This window comes from Sitodiplosis mosellana, unplaced genomic scaffold (assembly GCF_009176505.1).
Source record: "Sitodiplosis mosellana isolate CC-2019 unplaced genomic scaffold, AAFC_SMos_1.0 Smas_scaffold_39, whole genome shotgun sequence".
In the NCBI taxonomy this organism is placed as follows: Eukaryota; Metazoa; Arthropoda; class Insecta; order Diptera; family Cecidomyiidae; genus Sitodiplosis; species Sitodiplosis mosellana.
The window spans coordinates 162,480-178,662 of record NW_022595281.1 but is presented as its reverse complement, the minus strand read 5'-3'; the positions used below and the strand labels follow the sequence as shown (position 1 = coordinate 178,662).

The window sequence follows — 16,183 nt, the reverse complement described above, 5'->3', positions numbered from 1 at the left end:
CACGCGCGCGTCGCTCACGATGTATCTCGTGTGTTGTATGTGCTTCTCTTTCTCTTTCCGTGTGAATGCAAGAGACAAACACTGTGTGTGAGAATCGGGAGATGAACGAACGCGCGTCACAGCGAATATGCACGCAACCAATAGCTGCTGTTAAACAGATCTGTTCACCAGCACCACTACATAGCCAGCAACTTCAATTCTCTGCGTTAAATTGCAAAAGTATTTCATTTTGATGATCCAAAATGGTCAACGACCTATGGTTTATCATGAACTCAAAATTGCCAAGGTGGATTTAGAAACATTTATTGAAGTAAGTCAGCCCTTCATATTAATAAGAGGGTTTTGAATTCTTCTACTGACATTTTTGATTGATTGGATATTTTTCTCCTTTCAGATGATAAAAATGGTGTTCACCTACTTTATGGTGATTAAAAAAACCATTGAAAACTATTTGGCCTTTCAATTGAATACCCAGAAAGAAATTCGATGGCTCAAGCCATTTGCAATTTACATTCTTTCCCCGTATTCGAATTCAGTTGAAGAAACCCTTCTAAGGTGTTTAAACCTTTACTATAGATTAAATCTATTAGTTTCTTTAGTCAAACTAGAATTAGTCGTGATGCACTTGATCGCTGTAAGTGCCCGCTGTTTCTCTATGTATGGTTCATGGTAGCAGCCATTTTAAGACGACAGCACTCTCGAGAATCAGCCATATCTGCACTGTAAGTTTTCGGAGGGGAATGAGTAATCTAAATACAGTGCGAAATAGCGGTTTCAACTGTTTTTGGATGAATTTACAATAATTTTTGGGGAAAATGTGTTGTATGTATTGTAAATTTTTCACATAGCAACTCGTTCAATAAATACATACAACTGCACGGACTTGGTGACCAGTGCGCGTCTATGTATTGGCACGTATATGAATAGTAGCCACTTGAGCGTTCGCATAAGCAATAACACATTTTCCCCTAAAATTAGTGTAAATTCATCCAAAAACAGTTGAATTACAAGAATATTTACGGCGAAAAGGTGAAAAGAAACGATTATTTTTCTATTTACAAACACAGCAAATTTTTCTTCATTTTTTCTGTTCAAATCTAGATTTACTGGGCAGTTGAGGACAATGATTGTTGCACCCGTTTTAATGCGTTTAAATTTTATTGTCTCCAAAAAAGGTGTGGTGGTGCTCGTCCGTTTGACATGAAAGTCTTTGATTACAGAGGAGTTGAAATGATTCATTTTCGTCGGCCATTGAGATGCCAGAGCTGTTGTTTCCCCTGTTGCTTGCAGGTGATTGAGGTGATTTCGCCTCTGGGTGAACTTCTCGGAACTGTTGAGCAGAATTGGACGTTATGAAAATCTGATTATTCGGTAAAAAACCACAATGGAAAAACCGTTTTACGCATCACTGGACCAATTTGCATGTTGCCAATGTGCTGCGACGTCGAGTTTAAGGTAATTTAGATGTATGCAAAGAAAAGAACAAGGAAGTTATTGACGATTCAACTGTTTTTTTTAATCAATCTCCGACACGTCACCTACATGAATGCAAATCGTTTTTATCCAATGTACAAGTCAACTGTCAATAGCTAAGGTTTCAAAGACGACTTGATAAATCAAGAGTATTTAGGGTTTTACTACATAGTCATAAAATGAATTTTGTGCATTACTTAGAATTTACAAACTTAACTCGCAACTTTAATTTGAATTATCAAGTTATATTCGATGTCAATTGCAGATACTCTCATTGGATGGACAACAAGTTGGCCGGATTTCAAAGAATTTGAATAAAGTCGGTGATTGGTTGCTCAATGTTCATTTCTTTGGTATTTCATTTCCATTGGATTTGGATGTTCGAATGAAAGCCGTCATGCTCGGTGCATGCATGTTGATTGTAAATGAATAGAATTTATTCTCGACCTGTTGCCTGATACATTGAATGCAATGCTCCCAATTGATTTGGTAATTATTTTGTATTTTCATCTCGTTCCAGGACATGATGTACATGCAAAGGCGGGACCGCCAAGGATGTAACTCTGATAGAAGTTAAAAATTTCAGCAAGTGGATTAAAAAAGGAAATAATTAACTAATTTCATAGCTAAAACACTCCTTTGATCTCTCTTTGTCTGTTCCATTGAATCTTTTGTCATGGATGAATAAAAAAACTCAAAAAATTCAGTTGTAAATCGTGATGGGAGTGATAAATTTTGATTTTGTTAAACTATTTTCAAAATTCAATTCAATTTTAGCAGCGCTAAAGCTGAAACTCGAGCTTATATGACCAATGCTTGCTATTCGATAGCATATTACTGTTTTGTTATTTGATAAGCGTACTTTCGTTCTGTCGCTTTGGATTTTGGTCCCGAGAAAGTCGTCTGAACTTTGTTGCACTCTGTTTTTAGCGTAATTGATTGAAACGGCTTCAAACCGAACGAAAACAATTTGATCGATTGGTCATGTTTTGGAACGGCTAAAAACGGTTGAGTATTTCATTATCTTTTAAAAGGCATAGAATATCTAGGGGAATTGTCATAAATCGTTGAGTTAGACTGACAATCACAACAGGTATGAAAAAAAAACTTGATTAGATAAACCAATCATGGCTATTTATACATTGTAAGTAAGGTATTTATCATTTGTCAGTTCAATAGTACACTATCAACCGTTGAATAAATCACTTGTACTTTTTTGATTTTTCTGTTTCTTTGCACCTGAAATTCGAATTTCATGGATTACTCAAATAAAACAAATGTCTACACACAACCTCCGATCACAGAGGTGCACAATCAACCACCATATGTAAGAATACTTTAATCAAAATGTGTATCGTTCAAAATAAGAAATGAAAAAACAAGCAAAAAGATATTCCGATTTTAAATGATGGAGCATCATTTGGTGATCTACCGTCTGTCATGAATGGATAAATAAATCATGCAGTGGATCATGGTCTCAATTACCAATATTTCTTCTACTAATAATATTCTTGGTTAATCTTTTTAGAATCCTTCACCAGTGCCTGTGGGCTATTATCCTCATCCAAATAATCAAATTTCATCCACTGTTGTCATCACCCAGCCGCAACTACATGTAAATCCAAGTGAGTGACTCGTTTTGGTGAATTTTATTGATGTTTTTCGCCTTCGAGTAGTCAGTGTAATATTTTGGCTTAACTTAAGGTGTAGTCCAAAGAATAACTAGCAAATTGGAAAAATCAATTATGAAAAATGATGAGAAGCTGAAAATCAATGGCGTCAATAACAAATGTTCAGGCAGTTTCAAACAGTGTCACGTAGTCAAATGAATAATGGATTGAAGTTATCGAACATATTTTTTTTCTCGTTAACGAATGATTCATTCTAGTGATTAATTCGAGATAACAGTTATGTGAACGATGTGAACGATGTGAACGAGACAATGCCGTCTAATACGAAATCGATATTTATTGAAATTTGCTAATAATATCATTTTTATCAATGAACTAATCTAATCAATACTGACAACAGCCAACACGCCTGATTCATACTATGAATTTCATACTCAATTAGATCAAAATATCGAATTCACACAATCTATTGTGATTTGGTTCTAGGTGGTTGGATGAATATTCCAGTCGGAATCCCAAATTGTCCGCCTGGCCTCGAGTATTTGACGCTGATTGATCAACTGTTAGTAAAGCAAAAAGTTCGACTTTTGGAGGTGGCCACGGGCTACCAACAAAACAATAAATTTGTCATTAAAAATGCCATGGGTCAGAATGTAAGTGATTTAATTAAAAAGTTATTATATTCGTTTGAAATGCTTAGTTCGTACACAAAAAACCCGAGGGGCAAATCACTCTTAGGTATTACTTTTACATAAATGGTATTACTTGGTATTACTTTCCGTACAAATCAAAAGTAATACCAGGTGTATTACTTCTATTGATCAGTATTACTTGGTATTACTTGGATATTACTTTTTTTCGGTATTACTTTTTTCATAGAAATATCAAAAGTAATACCAGAGGTATTACTAGAAATAACTGAGGTATTACTTTTCTATTTGGTATTACTTTTGAGTGATTTCCCCCTTGAAAAAACCTCTTTAATTGAAGAAGAAAAAATCGTTCAAAAGTGCTTTTTGAAAAAAAAAACGTTTTTATTCGATCTTTTCCTCTAATATTGAGACATTATCCTCCCTGAATTAGGTTTACTTCGCTGTCGAAGATAACGATTGCTGTACTCGCAATTGCTTCGGTTCAGTTCGCCCCTATGACATGAAAGTGATGGATGTGTATCAGAATGAAGTCATACATTTCTATCGTCCGTTGGCCTGTTCAAGCTGTTGCTTCCCATGTTGCCTGCAATCCATCGAAGTGACGTCATCGGGTCAAGTGATCGGACGCGTTGAACAAGAATGGACGCTTTGTTATCCACATTACTCTATTAAAAATCACAGCGGCGAAACTGTTTTGCGTATTGAAGGGCCACTATGTAAATTTTCTTGTGGCAATGACGTCGACTTTAATGTAAGATATCGCAAAACGAAACGAGTTTAAATCATAATTTGAGTTTTTCTTCAAAACAATTCATTCATGTACAAACGCGATTCATTGATTAAATTCAATCAATCAACTGTGAAAAACCTACACATTCCTCATTCAAATTAACTGTTGACAAAATCAAATAAAATTGACACATTTCTTCCGTTGTCAATCACAGATTCTTTCTCTGGATGGCACACAAGTTGGTAAAATATCAAAACAATGGTCAGGTTTGGCACGTGAGCTCTTCACTGATACCGATTACTTTGGCATAAGCTTCCCAATGGATTTGGACGTTCGTATGAAAGCCGTCATGCTGGGAGCCTGCATGTTGATTGTAATTATTTGATTTTTGTATTTAAACGAAGATTTATGGATTTTTTTTTAAATATTTTTGCATCTCTTTGTTAGAACTCGATGTTTTATGAACATGACAAAGATTTCGCATCATCAAATGATAACGTTAACTAAATCAGACGAATTTGAATGAATTGGATGAGCGGACGCTATCTTGATCACAACAATGACCATGCATCAAAATCAAAGGAATAATGAGTATGATGAAAGGATAGGAATAATGAGTTCAACAACAAAATTCTCAGCGTGAAGTATGCGCGATACCTGGTGAATTCGATATCTGTAAATAAAGTGTTAATCCAAATATGTGTTTTTAGCACTACATGGAATGTAGGCTACTGTAGTTATTCTTTTTTCCTAAGAAAATTTTAAGAGTCTTTGGGCCATTTTTTGGACCGGAAATTGATTCATTTCATTATCCATATTACTTTTCCGCAAACTTTGTTTGTTAGGAAAAGTATTGGTTTTACTAGCCAAAATTTCATGACATCTCCTCTTTCGGACCACTTTAACGTCGCGCTAAACTTGAAAAAGCACATATCTGTACTAAGCATTGTAAATGGGATCAAATCCTATCGATAAAGACCTATCTACCCCCAAAAACATGTTGTTTACTTTCAAAAGTGAGGACCTTTTTTTAGGTCTTCATTTTTTTCTTGATACCCATTTATTAATTGTCACCCCCATCTCGCAAAATCATTTTATCCCCCTCTAGAATTTTTGACCTTGCACACGTCTGTGTGGATGGCGTCGTTCGCGTTCGCGTTCGCGATTTTGTTCGCCGGATATTTCAAAAAGTTGACAAGACAATTGAGATCTGTAAAAGCCAAAAGTTTTGGCGTGTCAAGACAAAGCTTCATATTAATTTTGATTGCCCATTCTGATTTACCAATTTCGTACCATAAGCCTCCGACTGATGACCTGAAAACGCTTGTAAAATGACACTTTTGAATGAAAAATCGCCCAAAAAGCCATTTTTCAGAATTTCGGTCTAGGTTTATGTTTTTTTGCAAAAATATTAGGAGTCTGTGGACAGCATCAACGGGTATTTCTCGATCAATCAAACGATGTACGCAAATGGGCGATGAAAAATTGAAGCTATTGATACAATTGACACACGTCCTTATTTACGTCGAAGTGGGTATTACGTTGTCGTTTCACACATGGCTTAGATAACAATGATAGAGAAGCAATTTGAGAGTGAGAGTATATTACGGTCTCACACATACTGTATATGTGACATACAGCGTACATGTATGAAACTGATTTTACAAATGTGTGCGAATTTGTATTCAACACAAAGGCTCAGAGTGCCAGATGTTCGACGGATGTTCGGAGAAAATTAAAATGCGGAATTTGCATTAGTATTTGTATGTGTGCATCTGTACTGAGCTCTAACGCATGACAACATAGCTCTAACAGATGATGGCTATGTATTGGTGAATGTAAAGTAACTCAAAATAAAAGAAAAACACAACCACCTTTCTTACGACCCATAATTTATTCTAACATTTGATGCATTGAGAATTTTTTCCACAGCGTTAGATATGTAGATTTGTAGTTATATAGTCTCATTTAATTGTTCAACCAGTTTGTTTGCGCTAGTTACACTTGACCAACATTTGAAATTAGAATCTGAATTCATAATTCTAAATTGATTTTATGGAAATATTATGAACTGAATGGATTCAAAACTAAATAAACAAAAAAAAAATTAAATTCCGAAGTTTATTAACTTCAATGGCTTCAGAAAATGATTTAACCCTCAACTGCATAAGCCCGCCTTTTGGTGGGCATTATTTAAATACCTGTATAATGTGAACCGTACGTCGGATGACATTGCTTCAAGGGGAATTTTTATTTGTCAATGTTTTTTTTTCTTTATTTTTGTCTTTGGCGTCGTTTGTCTATGTAGTACGATTGGTGAGTTATAAACAAAAATGTGCACGAAAACGAAAATTTGACAAAATAAATTATTCGGTTTCCAAATTAGACACATTTTTGACACTTTTAAACAATGGATTTCATTATTCTTTGACTTATGTCTATCGCATTTCTTGACTGAAACCATGGGAAATCTAGGATTATGAATATTTTTTTCGTTATCTATGGCCAAAAATCAACCAAAAACCAGTACTCTCTAAGTCCTGGGAAAAATTCATGCAATTGAGGGTTAAGTAACAAAACTGGCTATGGCATTTCCATATTGTCCACTGTTTTCATAAAATATCATATCCTAAAAAAGAATTTAGCGTTAAAAAAATGGTCAAAACTTGAATGTTCTGAGTGGAAAATTGAATAATTATTCGTGTGAATTACAATCAAAATGCAGGCTCCCAGCATGACAGCTTTCATGCGAACATCCAAATCCATTGGAAAACTGATCCCAAAGTTGTCAGCTTCGGTAAAAAATTCGCGTGCCAAGCCTGACCATTGTTTCGATATTTTTCCGACCTGAGTGCCTTCCAATGAAAGAATCTGTAATTGAATCGATCAGTTTTCCATTTGCGATTTGTTTTCCGTCAAAGCTTATGGGATTTCACCTTAAATTCAACATCTCGACCACATGAAAAGGACAAAAACGGTCCTTCGATGCGTAGAACAGTTTCACCGACATCATTTTTGACGGTGAAATTTGGGTAACATAATGTCCATTCTTGGTTAATGATCCCGATGATATTACCAACGGGTGCGGATATTTCGATTGATTGCAAACAGCAAGGGAAACAACAGCTCGAACAGGCCAACGGACGATACAAATGGATCACTTCCTGTTGATAAGCATCCGTAATTTGCATATTGAATGATCGAGATGGACCGCAGCACAATCGATTGCAGAAATCACTTTTTTCAATGGCCCAGTACACCTGGTTGCAAGGGGAAGAAAGGCACAGAATGGAATTTGATTTAAATTAAAGAATGATAATAACGAATATGATGTTACAAATATTAGTTTCAAAAGCAAAAATCGAATAAAGTTGAACAAAACTCAACCATTTGAAGGAATGTCTTACATTTTGACCCAACGTATTTCGGATGACGTATTTATTATTCGTTTGAAAGCCAGTAAATGCTTCGAATAGTTCAATCTTCTGATGGACCAACAGTTGATCGATTAATGCTAGATATTCCAAACCCGGTGAACAGATTGGATTGACATTGGTCGGCATATTCATCCAGCCACCTATTCATATACAAATGGTACTTTTTAGTTACTGATAGTTTCTTTTCCAATGATTTGATTTTATTAGCATTTGAATTTTTGATTTTTCATAACAAAATTTCTTCGAAACTTGTACATATATGCTCTCTGGTAGAAAGCAAAAAATTCCATCTGAATGAAAGTGTAAACAATCACACAACAAGTGCAGTCAACCAAAATAAAGGGATGCAATCTGATATGCGAAAACAAAACATGTGGAATGCGCAAAATCCAGATATTTTTGATTTACACACAGGCACTCAAATGAAAGTGGAAATCAATTCTCCTTATGAATAAGGAGACATAGAGCTTCAAATGAAAGCAGCCAGTATGTTTATTTGCATTCTTTCGATACCAAAACCACCGAACACAACAATCACATCAACATTGAATGACTTACTTGGAGTTGCTTGTAGTCGTGGTTGGGAGATGATTGGATTTGGATGGTAGAAATTTTGTTGTTGTGAATAGGATGGAGGACCATACTGAATTGATCTTTCAGAAGCATTCTGATTGTATGAATTGTACTGTCATGATTTGAAACGCATGAAAAATGTTATAAATAAAATTATTTTTTCTAATGTTAAATATTTGCTATAAAATCAAAATTGGAATAGTACTTGGAACGGACATTGCATTTAAAAATGGTCTATTTTTACCCTATTATAAATAATGAAATGCAAAAAACGAATTGAAATTCATTTTTGAGTAATTGAAGAATTTGTTTTTTTTTTCTTAATTTCAGCAAAAACAAAGTAAAATCGTCAAAATATCCAATTAAATTATTTTGATAAATTAAAAAAGTTTTAAATAAAAACTAATAGGTCACTGTAAAAAGTGACTTACTTGTAGCGGAGGAACTGCATTGCAATATTTGCCATTGCAATCGGATCCATGGTTGCAATGCATTCTATCAAACGAACAGATATTTCACAATGTGATTTCAATTGATGTAAGCAAATTTCGATGATAACTAAGAACCAGTTAATCACAAACAAAATAATTGAAAATATGTTATATGTTTAGTTCGAAATAACATAAAAACTAAAGAGACACAATTTTGAATCGCAGTTTGAAATCAAATTTCAAACTTCGAATAGAGTAATCTCGATTCAAATGAATTGAAAAGTGTTTTCCAAGTCAAAAATCCCAAATTTTATGAACTTTTTTCTTCCTAATTCAGCCAGACAAATTGACAACGAACACTCCTAGGTCGAGGTTCCTACTGTTCACGTTATCGATGGAAAATGTGCATTGTGCATACGTGTTCTATGGTTATTATGTGCATTTGCGCACACGATCCGAACAGAGCTGATAATAATCTGTGTCCATAATATAAAATAGACAAAATGCACGCAATTACTTATACATTAATATCAATCATTTACATCAAACCTGATTATATCTTCCATATCATTAACTAGATAATTTTGTGCATTTTTATGGTGTCGCAGTCATTTTGAATAAACTATTTAATGTAGTCGCTTTAAAATATTATTCCAAACATCTCTCACCAACCACTGTATGATTCCAATCCGATCGATTTAATAGCAAAAAATGGAGACTTCAAACAGAAATGCATTTAATTCGTATAACGTAATATGTTCCCGTTTTAATTGAAAAAATCCGCAATTTATTCCGAAAAAATAATTTTATTCATATTATGATTTAAAATTTAAATCTGTCCTACGATTGAAGCCTAACAAATATCTACACCGATTTTAAAATTCAAAACAAATCTTTGATAAAATTGCATAACAATTGTACAAGGCTACGGAATTTGTTACAAGCATGAAATGCATAATTTTTCACTCTTCCGCGTCAAGAGTTGGTTGGGAAAAGTATTTGTGTGTTTGCTGAGATGGCAGCCAGGTTTCTATATTTGGATGGAATGCTTGAAAAATTTGTTGTTTTTTTTTTCTTCAGCTAAACATGAATTAGGTCAATAAAATTAGTTAGTTTTTGAACGGGTCAAAGAAGATTTTTGATTCAAGATAGTCAGAACATTCAATCGTTATCCTTCGTACGTTCAAAAAACATGGAATCCTATAGAGAAAGGGGAAAAAAACGGAATTTTAAGTATGAAGTCAGACATTAAGTTGCAGCCAAAAAAAAAAAATTTACAATAAAAATGCAAGCTCCAATAATGATGGCTTTTAGCTGGACATCTAAATTAATCGAAAAATTAATGCTAAAATTATCCGCTTCATTGGATGTTTCGTGCGATAGACCAAGTCCTTGCTTCGATATCTTACCAACCTGGGCACCGTTCAAAGAAAGAACCTGCAGTCACAACAAATCAATCAGAAAATTTGAATGCTTTGGAATTAACTAGTTACAAAGAGGATTTTTGTACAAGTTCACTATGGCTTAACTATGAATTCACATTTACATGCAACAAATAAGTTTACCGCGTTGATAAATAAAGCAGGTTTTTTTTCATTTTATTTTCTAGTACTCTTAGTTTAATTTGTAATTACAAACAGTTTTGACTGTCAATATGGTTGACTCTTGTTGTTGCAATGCACCAAACAATGAAACATTTTACCAATTACTAGGCATGCATAATGTTTGCTTTAACTCACCTGAAATTCGACATTGCTACCGTTCGGATATGCACAAAGTGGACCTTCAATACGTAATATCGTATCGTCTACGGGATTTTTTATCAAAAATTGTGGATAGCTCAGGTCTTCTTCAATCTTTCCTATCAATTGACCGGGAGGCGCTGACACCTCTAACAGTTCAGGAAAATGAGGACCACAGAAACCCGAACAAGTGCACGGTCTTTGTAAGTGCATCACCTCCCTTTTGTAACCGTCAAGCACTTTCATATCAAATGGTCGATTCGAACCGCAACAGCATCGAGTGAAAACATCATTACCTTCGGCAGCCCAGTACACCTGATTTAAATCAGTTTTATTAGAGGAAAATTGGCAAAGATTCGATTAAAGTTCATAGAAAAATGAACAAAGTTAAAGTTTAAATCATAAAATCCAACAAAAGAAAGAGAAAATAACGAACAAAAGGAAAAGAGTAAAACCACCGGCTGTTTATGATTTTTATACGAAAACTTTACATCAGAAAATAAAAATTAAAAAGAAGGAAAAATGTAAAAAATGAGAAAAACTTTGAAAAAAAAATACGAAAAACACTCACATTGTTATATGATGGAAAAAAATCGCACATAAATAAAAATGAAACCGGATAACCGGGACGAAAAGTAATCAGAAAAATTCCTTACGATTTGGCCTGATGCATTTTTGATGTCAAACTTGACATTTTTCTCGAATCCAGCGAAAAACTCCACTTTTTGGTTAAACAAAAGCTGATCCACTGAAGCTAAATACTCCAAACCGGGTGGACAATTCAGAGGTTCGCTTGGAATATCCAACCAATCACCTGTAAAAATTCGTTTGTCAATTCATTTTTTTTTTTTGGATTTGAATAAAAAATTTGGACGAAAGGGTGGTTTCTTTCCTTTCTTTCAGAAAAAATCCATATGCGGGAAACTACTAATCAAATTGAATCAACTATAGACGGTTCATGCGTAAAAGAGACATCATTTCTCAATTCTCTTCATAAACCACTGACTGACTTTGAATATAAACTGGAAATTGACAAAATATAAAATACTGTTAAACTGTTAAAACCGAGGGGGAAATCACTCTTAAGTAATTTGTATTCGAGAAAATAATAGAGAAGTAATCGAAAAGTAATCGAGACAAAACATGTTTTTCCTTGATTACTTTTCGATTTTCACACGTGGATTACTTTTCGATTACTTCTCTATTATTTTCTCGACTACAAATTACTTTAGAGTGATTTCCTCCTCGGTTAAAACCGTCGGTTTATTTAAGTAGACGCGAAAACTTGCAAATAAATAAAAGCCATTTCTCATCACTTCGTTTCTTGACCGAGGAAAAAAAAACCCGAAGAATGCACTCAACAAGTGTCGCTTGCAAGACATTTGGAGAAGTTCGAAATCGAATCGATTGCGCAAGACCAACAAGTGTCATTGACACACGATGTAACAGAGGGGAATCACAAGACCACGTGACTGTTTTGTTTGTGCTATGTGCTAACAGTGTAGAGTATCAAATTACATGTGTCACGCACTTTTTTCCGTCTCTTTATGACGAATGTTTTTTTTTTTTATTAGAATATTGCGTCGTTTCTAATGAAATCTCATGACCGAATGCATGATTTGGCGATGATTCAGTTTATTCATTCCATGTATAGAGTTGAAATAAGATAAATTCACTTTGATAACTTGCTAACTTGCTCAAAAAGAATTATTCAACGAGATTGCCAAAAATGGGACATATATAAATGTTTAATCATACAAGAGGAATGTTTACTTACTCGGATTTACGTCTGACTGTTGTGGTTGGGAGACGATAGGATCTGATTGCAATCGCTCTGAGTTTTCTGAGCAACATTGCACTGATTCGGTCGAATTTTTCTGAAATTATGAGTAAATCATCAGAAAATTGGATGAAAAACAAATTGATGTGACCTCTGAAGTTTTCACTGAAACGAAGCTCGACAATTTGTTTACTCTATTATATAAGACGTCAACACTCGACTTTTTTTACTTCGAATTACATTGAAAATATTATCGTTTATATTATTTTTATCTAACAAAAGCCGTTCAAAACAACAAACAAAAATAAACACACACAAAAAATGATTATGCTTACACATTCTGGAAATGAATGACCTGCATGGGGCTGTTTACTGTCGCAGTTACAATCATAACTGCAACTCATCGGAAAGACGAATGAATAAAATATTAAAGCTTTGAACCAATCTTATTCGAATAAAGTGAAGAACTTTGAATGAATCGTAAATCTCAAGAATTTAGCATTTTGACAGCAAAAAACAGTAGTTGCAAGATGGAACGAGAAAATAACAAGAGCAATCGTGGCCAATACTCGTATTCACACTATTTATTTGACAGATATGGTTACGTTGACATTTCATTTTTTTTTTGGTATTGCGCATTCGAGCAATGATAGACGGTAACGGTTGCTTATGGATAGAATATTGCGGGAATGGATATGGTAATACGATATGTATTTATAGTATACAGAATCAAGATGTGTCACATTGACCATTCAAAAATTTATTCGCAAATGTTCACACTCAACGGTTTTTATTCCATTTTTTTTGTTCATTTTCAATGATTTTTATACCATTTTATTCGTTATAAACAGTTTATTTTCTGCTGAGTAGGTAAATAAGTAGAGATTTTATTCGAAATGAGTAATTTGGAACATGCAAATGTATCAAATGAGGCTGTGAGAATGAAAATGGCAATACAGGAATAAACATTCTGAAGCGCATCAAGAAAAAAAAATTCGCAAAAGTGAATCATGAGTTCTGAATACGCAAAAGAGAACCATGAACCTCCTATGCTGCCCATGTAAATTCATGTTTCACTTTTGCATATTCAGAACTCATGATTCATTTTTGCTAATTTTTTTTTCTTGATGCGCTTCAGAATGTTTATTCCTGTATTTCCATTTTCATTCTCACAGCCTCAAATGATTGAAAAACAGTTTTTGTGTGATTTGAACAAAAAAAAAAACGAATTGAAATTTTAAGATTTTTCTTATCGCTGTATGAAAATAAAACGAATTACATACGTAATCCAAACTTTTCCGCTCCGCAGCAATTTAGTTTACCTCCCGCTTAATGTTTAACCAAAATTTCAATGGACCCTTTTTTCATAGCGTTTTTGACCTAAAAAAATAACACTTTCGACCATTTTCCATACAAAAGTGTCATTTTCGAACAAAATTTCAAAAATTTCAAGAAATGTTGATTTCGGACCAAATTTATGGGCAAGTAAGTGTTCGGTTGTTTGAAAACTCCCATTATTTTTGCAAAAAAACATCAGTCTGCTTTGACCAAAACCTTAAAAAATGGCTTTCTGAGTGATTTTTCATACTAAAGTCTATTTTTCGAGGAAAATTTCAAGAAATGTCGATTTTGGACCAAATTTATGGGCAAGTAGGTGTTCGGTTGTTCACAGACTCCCATTATTTTTGCAAAACAATGGCAGTTTGCCTTGATCAAAACCCTGAAAAATGCTTTTTTCGGGTACTTCCCGTACAAAAGTGTCATTTTTCAAGGTTTTTCAGGTCCTGAGTCGGAGGCTTATGGTACGAAATTGGTAAATCAGAATGGACTCAAAATCAATCCGAAGCTTTGTCTCGACATGCCAAAACTTTTGGCTTTTACAGATCTCAATTATCGTGTCAACTTTTTGAGATAATCGGCGAACAAAAAACGCGAACGCGGACGCGGACGCGAACGACGCCATACGCACATCGCTATTTTGCACATATTTTATAGTAAACAACATGTTTTTGGGGGTAGATAGGTCTTGATTGATAGGATTTCATCCCATCTACATTGCCTAGTGTACAGATATGTGCTTTTTCAAGTTTGGCGTGACGTTATAGTGGTCCGAAAGAGGAGATGTCATGAAATTTTGGCTAGTAAAACCAATACTTTTCCATACAAACAAAGTTTGCGGAAAAGTAATAAAATTCGTTATTACAATGCACCAAGTATAGCTTGGAAACATAGTTGGACACATACAAGGCAAAGACAGCAACATGCATCTTTATCCGATTTATCCTCAATCTTGTTTTCAGTCACATGAATCCCACCATCTATTTGAGAAATGTACAAATCGTCATCCAAATTGGTGGATTGAAAATCAAATTAATATTTAATTACCAGGATTTGGATTTGGATTAGGCTGGGGTTGATTGGCAATCGGATATGATTGCGGTGAAGTGGCTATGAGCATTGGCATTGGCATTACCATTGGCATTACCATTGGCATTGATTGCGATTGAGTATCAATTGGTGTTGATTGAAACTGTTTATTCGATTGAGAATGAGCTGAAGATGGAGTATATTGAGCTGAGCAATTTTCATGTGGTAGCTCTGTTATAGTACATTCTAAAAATAATCAAATGATATCTTGAATTGGTTGAATTAAAAAAGTTATTAAAAAATAAAAAATCAACTTTTCCGGATGCGGGGAAGTCTTCAGATGGAAGATACTCAGTGGGTTGCGGCTGACTGGTGCCAAAACTTGGTTTCACATTCCAATGGTTTGACATGGTAACGAATGTTACGAATTTATCACTTGAAGGTTTATTAAAAATTGCTTGAATATTTTTCGCCAATTTTAATTTAAGGCTTCAAAGAACTCGAAATTTATTAGTAGCGAGGTAATCTGGTTGCGATGCATAAAATTTAACGAAAAAAACAACGACTGAGATTTCGTTTTAACTCATAACATAATCCTGCATTCACTTGATTGGTATTTTTGCTTGAGTCAGTTATCTCATTTCAGCCAAAATTGGCATCAGTCTGAACGGGGAGAAATGATTCAACCCGAATTTCGCGACAACTTATCTTTCGAAAAATATATTCGCAAATCCCAAATTATGCGACTGGATAAAATTTCATCGTAGTTTACTATTTTTCATAAAAAACATCTTTTCAGTTAACTAAAGTCACTTATTATAATGAGAAAAATGATAATCCTTCTAATTAGTGGATCTCATTTACAGTCGTCGGTCATTTGTTTTCCACACAAGATCAGTTTTGATGCCAATTTTGCTATCCGTTCAAAAACAGCTCTATCATTTCAAGATTGACGTCATCGGAGAGTCAAATGCTCACTTATAGAAGAATGGCAACGCCTCTGTATACGTTGAGCATTCATAATTTTGTATGAGATTTGCGAACATATTTCGCTAGAGATAAGTAGCTGCGAAATTCGGGTTAAATCATTTCTCCCCGTTTAGGCTGATGCTGATTTTGGCTGAAATGGGAAAGCTGACTCAATCCAAAAAAAATACGTATCAAGTGAATGTAGGATTAAATTATGCCTTAAATTAAAATTGGCGAAAAATATTCAAGCACTTTTTAATAAACCTTCAAGTATAGCTGTGCTCACGATTTTTTTTTATCAAGATATCGTAATAAACTAAAAATATCGTTCGATATCGTTATTATGATGGAATCTTAATAACGCTATCAACTTTTTATCAGGATATTAACTATATTC

The 16,183-nt window shown here is 34.2% G+C and overlaps 3 protein-coding genes across 6 annotated transcripts; 1 reads left to right on the top strand and 2 right to left on the bottom strand.

The window, feature by feature from the left end:
- The first annotated feature begins 2,657 nt into the window (after nt 1–2,657).
- LOC129569701 (phospholipid scramblase 1-like) lies at nt 2,658–5,472 on the top strand. Of its 2 annotated transcripts, XM_055448822.1 has the most exons (7): nt 2,658–2,800; nt 3,002–3,098; nt 3,591–3,757; nt 4,188–4,508; nt 4,702–4,860; nt 4,935–5,015; nt 5,065–5,472. In XM_055448822.1, exons 1-6 carry the CDS (start codon nt 2,729–2,731, stop codon nt 4,992–4,994), a joined length of 876 nt encoding a protein of 291 aa, XP_055304797.1. In that variant the 5' UTR covers nt 2,658–2,728; the 3' UTR covers nt 4,995–5,015; nt 5,065–5,472. The 2 variants fall into 2 exon arrangements, with proteins under 2 accessions (XP_055304797.1, XP_055304796.1); XM_055448821.1 differs by having other exon boundaries at nt 4,935–5,472.
- A 904-nt stretch (nt 5,473–6,376) lies between these two features.
- LOC129569702 (phospholipid scramblase 1-like) lies at nt 6,377–8,719 on the bottom strand. 2 transcript variants are annotated; one of them, XM_055448824.1, is made up of 5 exons: nt 8,483–8,719; nt 7,895–8,064; nt 7,424–7,747; nt 7,200–7,358; nt 6,377–7,116 (listed from the first exon to the last, which is right to left on the bottom strand). In XM_055448824.1, exons 2-5 carry the CDS (start codon nt 8,054–8,056, stop codon nt 7,054–7,056), a joined length of 708 nt encoding a protein of 235 aa, XP_055304799.1. In that variant the 5' UTR covers nt 8,057–8,064; nt 8,483–8,719; the 3' UTR covers nt 6,377–7,053. The 2 variants fall into 2 exon arrangements, with proteins under 2 accessions (XP_055304799.1, XP_055304798.1); XM_055448823.1 differs by lacking the exon at nt 8,483–8,719 and having other exon boundaries at nt 7,895–8,164.
- Nucleotides 8,720–9,714: 995 nt separating this feature from the next.
- LOC129569700 (phospholipid scramblase 1-like) lies at nt 9,715–13,032 on the bottom strand. 2 transcript variants are annotated; one of them, XM_055448819.1, is made up of 6 exons: nt 12,786–13,032; nt 12,448–12,547; nt 11,327–11,484; nt 10,668–10,985; nt 10,207–10,365; nt 9,715–10,128 (listed from the first exon to the last, which is right to left on the bottom strand). In XM_055448819.1, the coding sequence occupies exons 1-6, from the start codon at nt 12,852–12,854 to the stop codon at nt 10,090–10,092; spliced, it is 843 nt and encodes a 280-aa protein (XP_055304794.1). In that variant the 5' UTR covers nt 12,855–13,032; the 3' UTR covers nt 9,715–10,089. The 2 variants fall into 2 exon arrangements, with proteins under 2 accessions (XP_055304794.1, XP_055304795.1); XM_055448820.1 differs by lacking the exon at nt 10,207–10,365 and having other exon boundaries at nt 12,786–13,025.
- Nucleotides 13,033–16,183: the final 3,151 nt, after the last annotated feature.

Bases quoted from the DNA above. Each gene is read 5' to 3' on its own strand.
- LOC129569700 (XM_055448819.1), bottom strand. From the start codon at position 12,854: ATGAGTTGCAGTTATGATTGTAACTGCGACAGTAAACAGCCCCATGCA. The intron at 10,366-10,667 runs GTGAGTTAAAGC...TTGTGACTGCAG, and splicing joins GTAGCAATGTCGAATTTCAG to GTTCTTTCTTTGAACGGTGC. The intron at 10,129-10,206 runs GTAAATTTTTTT...CTTTCTCTATAG, and splicing joins TTGGAGCTTGCATTTTTATT to GATTCCATGTTTTTTGAACG.
- LOC129569701 (XM_055448822.1), top strand. From the start codon at position 2,729: ATGGATTACTCAAATAAAACAAATGTCTACACACAACCTCCGATCACA. The intron at 2,801-3,001 runs GTAAGAATACTT...TAATCTTTTTAG, and splicing joins TGCACAATCAACCACCATAT to AATCCTTCACCAGTGCCTGT. The intron at 4,861-4,934 runs GTAATTATTTGA...TCTCTTTGTTAG, and splicing joins TGGGAGCCTGCATGTTGATT to AACTCGATGTTTTATGAACA.
- LOC129569702 (XM_055448824.1), bottom strand. From the start codon at position 8,056: ATGAATATGCCGACCAATGTCAATCCAATCTGTTCACCGGGTTTGGAA. The intron at 7,748-7,894 runs GTAAGACATTCC...CCTTGCAACCAG, and splicing joins GAAATACGTTGGGTCAAAAT to GTGTACTGGGCCATTGAAAA. The intron at 7,117-7,199 runs GTAATTCACACG...ATTCTTTTTTAG, and splicing joins TGGGAGCCTGCATTTTGATT to GATATGATATTTTATGAAAA.